Raw genomic sequence first — 8,185 nt, forward strand, 5'->3', positions numbered from 1 at the left:
ACTACTATTTGCCCCCTTCCACTAACCCCCCCCCCGCACCGGCGCTCGGACTTACCCAGCCAGGGAGTTTTGATGTGTGCACTGACTGCAGGGGGCTGCCCCTCCCGCCTCCTGTTACTATGGACGCGGCCGGGAGGGGAGGTGAGTCACAGGACCCGCCCCCTCACTTTCAAGCCGGTCGGCAGTGCGGGGCCCCGGTGTTCGAACACCGGGACCCTGCACTGCCCCATATTGCAGGACCAGACCGCACTGAGACAGTGCGGCCCGGTACCATTTGATCCGCGTACCGGTCCGCGGACCGGGGGTTGGGGAACACTGATTTACACAATGGAGCTGCTTTCAATCTCAGGCTGCCTGTACGTGTCGGTGCAGGCAGGGTGTTTACATCGCATTTAGTCCTTTGCCGGGAATACGTGCCCTGCAAGCCAAGGAGCCACCCTGGAAACTGAAAACCAAAGCCAGCAGTAGGGAGGTCGGGGGAAACTGCAGGAAAATTAATCTTAACAAAAAGAAGGAGCTGCACACAATGTATGTAGGGAGGTCGGGGGAAACTGCAGGAAAATTAATCTTAACAAAAAGAAGGAGCTGCACACAATGTATGTTAAGAGTTCAGCTGCCAAATGTTACAAAAATTGGTGTTTAATATCACTTTAAATTACGAAAAGGGCGTGTGTAAGTATTTTAAATGCTATATTAATTTTATTAACGAAAGTGGAGTTCGCCTTTAAATGCAAACGTATTCCCAGACTTTACAGTTCACCAATGCAGACTGTATAGTTCATCCCCCATGCATACACTTTTGCAGGGTTTACCCTAAATCATCCAGAAATAAGGCAAAACTAAAAAAAAAAGCTTCTCCCTTGCTGTTGTCACTAACCCTGCTTTACTGAGCAGAATGTTGGTATATACTGCCCTGAGAGCATCCAAAGAGTCATGATTCACAAAGATTTGAAGAATGTTGGCCAATCTCTGTGACTGGGTAAGGACTGTCATGTGTTTTCATGCTCTGAAACAAAAAGAAAAAATCTCATGGGTATGGAATTGTGGCGGACTGGGGTATGTGGTAATCATTAACAGGATGAGAAGTTCTCTAATCACATGCATGAGAGAGCCGGTTGTGTATGGCCGGCTTTAATAAAGGGGCCAAATCCTTGTTTCTTAATAATGTCAGAATCATAAATGATCATATGTGGTCCATGAACACATTTTCTATGACGTTAGAATAATCTTTTTTCAGATGAATATTATCTGTATCAGCTACTGTTTCACTTCTGTTTATCTTCATTTGCCCATCTCTATTTTGTCTCAGTCTTAATATTAGCAGATTAAGTGATCAGTGACCTGTCCGGCTTCATGGATATAACTGTATTGACAAATCCTGTCACACACAGTAGCATCAAGAAGTGTCACATGCATATGCTCTTACTTGATGCATACCTACACCTGAGCCATAAACAGCAGCAATGTCAAATGGATCACTAACAGCACTGGAGTCCCTTAAAATTGACAGTGCCAGGGTAGGCTAACAAGGTGTAAGTATTATGGTGAAAGTTTTGGCCTAAGCAATACTTTGCTCAATGCCACCACAGAGATGAATAAATATTGCACAATTTATTGTATTGTATTTGTACCATTTTCATGATCCCTCACCTGATGCTGCTGATTCATATCTTCTGGACTTAGCAAGTAACCTGAAGGGTGAGTATTGTGAGGATGTTGCCCCCCAGTCCTGTATCCTCCCTCCATCCCTTGTAGAGTAGGTGCAGCTCCTCCCATCAGCACCTCCACTGCATCTTCCGGGGTTAGCGGTAGTCCCTCCCCACCCATCTGTTGCTGTAAAGCTGCCATCCAATAAAGCTCTTCCAGACTTGGACGAGGTGGTCCTGCTGATTCAGGGGGGTCACTGAAGGTGGGTGAAGGTGGTACTGAGCTGCATGGAGTAGAGCCTAGAGATGGGGGTGGGGCTAGGCGTGTAGCCCTTGGTTCAGGTGGCTCCCTCTTTACCTCAAACTTCATTAAGTCAAAGTCATTAAGGTATTCTAGCGCCAAAGGGGTGCTGGGAAGATCTGACAGAGCCATCTGTGGAAAAAAAAAATTGAAGTTAAGACGAGTGTATTATAGGAAAGATATTAACATATCAAGCATAGATTTTGTATGGAAGTACCAACAAAACTAATTAGGCTTTTCCAGCCAGATGATGCTTGCTTCGTGTGAATTCTGCTGATCAAGGAGAGCAAAGCATTAAAGCTGAACTCCAGACACAGACAAAAACACTGATTAAGCTGGCGCTGACATTCTCATACAGCATGATCCTCCAAACAAAACTTCACTTCAGGGCAGCCCTCTCAACATCAACCTTGAAGTACATGTGAAAAAACAAGACAACAGAAAGGGTGCCTCCTTGTGAAATAATGTTTAATAAGAAAAATAAAAATGGTTATAACATACTCACAAAGATATCAGAAGTAACAGCATGACCTCATCAATCAGACCTTCCATGGTGTCAACGAGCCACATAGATAGAGAAGAGCCCTCCACCTTCATCATCATGAAGGGGGTGTTAATCCTTGTGCATGTAAGTACATAGTACTTGGTTTGTCCAGTGATTGTGGAGGACTCTTCTCTTTCTATGCAGCTCACTGTGACCTTATGTTCAGACTGTTAAGCTTCGGTGGAACAAATTTAAGCAGTTACAAGCGTTGGGCATACACCGTTATTATCAATTATTGGTGTTTATATAGCACTGACAATTTACGCAGCGCTTTACATAGCACATATTCGCATCAGTCCCTGCCCTCAAGGAGCTTACAATCTATGGTCCCCATTACACACACATGCATACCCATACTAGGGCCAATTTTCCTCCCATCATGTCTTTGGAGTGTGGGAGGAAACCCACGCAAGCACAGGGAGAACATGCAAACTCCTTGCAGATAGTGTCCTGAACAGGATTTAAAACAGGGACTAGGGATGCCCATATACTTTTCGAGTACCAGTGCAGATACTTGGCATTTTCATGAGAACTACCAGGGTTGCAGCGGTTACAGCTGGGACCTGGCTCTGGTGCTCCACCACTGTCCTGAAATTATTAGTCTGTATTATTTTAGAAAAAATCTCACATGACAATAAACAAAAATATATCAGTACTCGTACTTGTAAGTACTCGGCAAGTACCAGTACTCGTACTCGCAAAACTGGTATCTGTGCATCCCTTTATTTATATTTATAAAAACAAAATTGTACATTAAAACAGAGATGTACTAATCCCAGGAGCTCCGTGTGCTCCTTACAAAACCACAGCTGCCTCCTAATTTTTGAATTTTTCTCTAGTCTAGTCTTGGAGTTCAAAAGTATCGGTACATGTACTCGTACTTGTACCGAGTACTGTACTTGGTATCTGTTCAACCCTGCCAGGGACCCTCAGTGTTGCAAGGCAGAAGTGCTAACCAATACTCTACTGTGCTGCATATAGTGCAAAGGTATACCTCGTGTGATCTGGTCCTTCTTCCCCACTGCAGCTTTTCCACCAGTAATATCAGCAAATTGACAGCCAAGTGCCAATTTGTGTCTTAGGGGATGCCTGCAAACACTGTCTGCAGCAGGGTAGCTAAACTGCAGCCCTCCAGCTGTGGTAAAACTACAAATCCCATTAGGCATTGGAAGACTGTGTTAGCCATAGGCATGACTTCCAGAGGCAGATGCATAATGGGATTTGTAGATTCACTGCAGCTGGAGGGCTGAGGTTTGGCTACCTCTAGTCTACAGGCTTCATTGATAAATATGTCCTTCTTTGTGGTGCAGATCAAAGAAGTTTCCTTCCTTCATACTTTCTCACGACAAAGTCACTTTAATGTGTATCTAAATCACAAAGCAAAACATGTACCATGTTGCAGCTTACTAATCCTTTAACAGACCGAGCTGTCTAGCAAAAGTGGCAGAGGGTTGAGGCAAACCATTTAACACTAACAGGGGTGTTTACAATGGTTAGATTTTATTCACTTATGTAAAACCTTTATCCTATAAGGAAAAAATATATTTTGCTGTAACTGCTTAACCACTTACTGACCGGTGTATTTATACCCCCTTCCTGTCCAGGCCATTTTTCAGTATTCAGGGCTGCGGTACTTTGACTGACATTTATTCCGTCATGCAACGCTGTACTGAAATTAATTTTATACAATTTTTTGGGGACAGATAGAGCTTCCTTTTGGTGATATTTAATCACCACTACGGGGTTTTTTTTTACTATATAATTTAAAAAGTACCGAAAATTTTGAAAAAAACCCTGTTCTCCCTACGTTATGTTATAAAACATTTATTATTACCCAATGTTTTGGTAAAATATAAAAGTCACGTCGGGTAAATAGACACCAAACATGTCAAGCTTTAAAATTGCGCGCACCCACTAAATCACAAAAAACTACCATACCCAAAATTGACCATAGACGATGCTTTAAAAGCTTTTACCGCTCATCAGTTTAGTGTTATCAGTGATTAATGGCCCCAGAATTATTGCTCTCACTCCGACGTTCGCGGCGATATGTAACATGTGTGGAGCGTTTACTGCTCATCAGTTTAGTGTTTTCAGTGATTAATGGCCCCAGAATGATTGCTCTCACTCTGACGTTCGCGGCGAAATGTAACATGTGTGGCGCAATGGATGTAATCGTTGTTTTCGCACGTAGGCAGACTCGACGCATGTTTGCGTGTGCATGTGGGGGCGGGGGACTTTAATTTAAAAAAAAAAATGTTATTGCTTTGCCATACTTTTTAAATTTTTTTTTTAACTTTCATTTTTTCAAACCTTTTTTTACACTTAACTTTATTGCTATCACATAGGGAGCAAACAAGCTCCCTATGTGATAGCCAATTTGCAGTGACAGGTCCTCTTTATGGAGACATCAGGGGTCTTCAAGACCCCTAATGTCACCTAGGGACCCCCAGAGAAGCTGATGAAGCAGAGACCTGCTTCACCAGCTTCTCTCCGGTTTCTGTACCGGAGAGTGACAGAGGAATGCGGACATGATGTAATACACATCAGTTCCTGCAGTCCAACGAGGAGGAGATCAAACGGAGATCGTGTACTGAGCTCCGTTTGATCTCCGGCCGCAGAGCTGGAGGTTCTTGGGGTTTTCATGAGCTGTAAGCCATAATCATCACAATTATGACAAATCACGGCTTGAACTATCTTGCTTTGCATGTAATGAGTCTATCTCATATATTAGTTTCACCTTTTAAGTTGCATTAGTGAAATAAATGAACTTTGCACCATATTCTAATTATTCGAGTTTCACCTGTATAGTACAAATGTGAAACAAAACTAGCAAATGCTCACTGCTGACCTCTAGTTGGAGCAAATTTAGTTTTCAATATGACTCAGGATACATTCTTTTTTATGCATTAATAATCGACTTTATAGAATGCTTAATATGCTAAAAGAAATCAATAGACTTGAAATATTTATGTAAGAAAATAAAGCGAACAGGCAGAGTATTATAGCACATTTCTGCCAACAGTTCTCCACCTATTCAAATATGACTGGTATAAGCTACTGTAGCCCCCATCACCTTCTGTGATGTGGCCACTAGACATTTAGTGATAGCCAGGGCTGTAGTCAGCCTGGCTGGATTTGTAGTGGCAATTATCTGGTTAATTCCAGGTGTCTGGTATTGCCTGTACCCCCCCCTGGGCGGAGCATGACTCTGTCATATAGTGGGACAGCCAATGAGAGGGACTGTAGTGTATGCACAGTACAGTAGCCAATCACTGAGTTTTTCTCTCAGCCAGTGGTGCATGCTGGGATGGGGTACATATACTGGTGGGATTTGCCATGTGCTCAGACTAGCCAGGACCAACCATGGAATAGGGCTGGGTGCCGTTGAACCTGCCCCCCAGGCTAGGCCTGAGGCCCGGGGTGGGCATGGGCTGGTGTGAGGGAAAAGGTTTCCCTGAGGCCTCCAACGTGGAGGAGGCCTGTGATGCCGATAGAGGAAGAGAACTGGGACCAATGCAGGCTCTTGAGGTACCCTGGAACTAAGTGGACTTCAGGAGCATTGTCGGTGTCTTTCCTGTGTTGAGGATCTGCATCCATCCTGCTTTTCTGTTACATCAGATGCCATCCGCTGCCTCCCAAGTGGATCTACACTGATATGCCAACCAGGTCTGGTGAGTCTGGAGCTCTTCTTGGTTACCCCTGGACACCTAGAATCCCTATAACCTCTCTCTCCAGTGAAGATGTTCAATAAACCGTTACTTTGCATTTTACTACTGGAGTGGACATCAGTTTGTGGGCACCAGATGAAGGGTGGTTAGTGCTAATGGGTGGGTGGCACTTGAAGAACATACCCTAGACAGACTAGAGATGAACCGGGCATTTAGCGGCTCCTTCGGGGGTGAGCGCTACACTACTTTAATAAAAAATGATATTTACTCAACTAAGAGGAGCACTCTTTTTGTTATTCCATGGGCATTTTAGATCACCACAAGAGGTCTAGTGACAGTTCTAAAATTTTGCAGTTGCCATCACCAGGACAAATACAGAAGATGAATCACGCCAGCAGGGACACAAAAAGCAATACATATCTTACATGTATTGTAATCCCTTCCTACTCTATCGCAAAGTTAAAAAAAAGGTTTGCCTATGCATATATTTTAATTCTATTTTTGTCAGATAAAGTTAAATAGTTAACTAAAACATTCAGGTATTCTTTACTAAAAATATAGGAACTCTGATTTTAAACTTTGTCTCAATCTATGTAATACAAATATAATTTCCAGTACTGCAGGGGTATAGGTAAGCTGCGCTGGAAAAATAATATATGTCCAGTGAGTACAAAGCAACAAATGAACTTCAAACCCTGTTTTAAAAAATATTATAAGAAAAGGCACATATGTAAGATTGCTGAACAACAGTTTGAGACGTCCCCACCCTTGAACCTGATGAAGGACCAGTGAAACCGATAAAAGGCAGAGATACCTGAAACTGTTGTTCAGCATACTTACCTATGTACCTTTCCTTTCCTTGCTAGATAATGACAGGAACAGATAAAGAAAAGAACAAGGATAATTTTTGGCCCTGTAAATGAGGGACAATGCTAGAGGATCATAAGATTATGCAGATTTTGCAACTAAAATAACAATTATTAGACTAAGGTGGCTAGGGCACTTAAAACTGCTGTGTTAATGCTACTGATAGACAGTAGCATCATTTATGTCTTCTGTTATGTTGGGTTCTCCCTGTAAAATAATTGTAGTACCTGTTGATTCTGCCAGTAGTATTGTTATGTTTCCACTTTCTGTAATTGGGTGACAGTACTGTTGGTTCTGCAGTGATATCACACAGCCGTGTCAGAGAGTTTTGCTGTAGAGAGAGTAGTTTTACATGGATATGTAATTTTAAATGGACTTTAAGTAAGCCACAAAAAAATTAAAGCCATAGCCCAGCAACAGTTTTTTGGGGGTTTTTTTATAGGGGAAAAATTGTTAAAAAAGAACTATGGGGTAACCTTTTTTTCCCATAGTTATTATTATACAGGATTTATATAGCGCCAACAGTTTGCGCAGTGCTTTACAATATTTGGAAGACATTACAATCACAATACAATTCAAGACAAGATGGTAAGGAGGGCTCTACACGTGAAGACTTAGTTAGGGTAACGGGAGGTCGTTAGTATATGTCCCAATACTCAGTATATAGAGGGCTTTTGCCTGCTATATGCTGAGAGTGCCGTAGCCAGGATGGATCCCAACAATACTGTCCCAAAAATACTGGCTTATAGACAGCGGGCTAAGACTATCCAGAGTCAGAGCCCGCTATGCCCGCCCCTTCCGTCCCTCCAGTCAGCACTGGAGGATCGGAGAGGGGAGGGGGGAATCCCTGTGGGGATTGGTGAGTGACAGTGACGGGAAGTGAGCGAACGACAGTATGTTTTTGCTTAATTTCAGATCAATAGAGCAAACTTGTGACAGTTTCAATGTCATACATCGACTCCAACAATGGGGATGAGTGTAATTCCTTCACCTCATAGTTCTCTTTTAAACCATATGTGGGTTACACCATATGAACAACAGCTGACCTTTGTCTGCATGTAAAGGTGGAACAACAGCTTGGTCTGCATGTAAAGGTGGAAAACAATATAAATATAAATAAATGCATGCTGAATAAAAAAAAGGAATATATATTTTA

The 8,185-nt window shown here is 42.6% G+C and overlaps 1 protein-coding gene across 1 annotated transcript in view; it reads right to left on the bottom strand.

Annotated features, from left to right (window-relative positions):
- Positions 1–8,185, bottom strand: part of LOC108786756 (neural retina-specific leucine zipper protein-like) — a 22,647-nt gene that overhangs the window by 8,730 nt on the left and 5,732 nt on the right. The window contains exon 2 of the mRNA XM_018556114.1: positions 1,651–2,079. Coding sequence (XP_018411616.1) covers positions 1,651–2,079 — 429 coding nt within the window. The remainder of the gene's footprint in view (positions 1–1,650; positions 2,080–8,185) is intronic.

Source organism: Nanorana parkeri, unplaced genomic scaffold, assembly GCF_000935625.1.
Source record: "Nanorana parkeri isolate BGI_ZX_2015 unplaced genomic scaffold, ASM93562v1 scaffold225, whole genome shotgun sequence".
Classification (NCBI taxonomy): Eukaryota; Metazoa; Chordata; class Amphibia; order Anura; family Dicroglossidae; genus Nanorana; species Nanorana parkeri.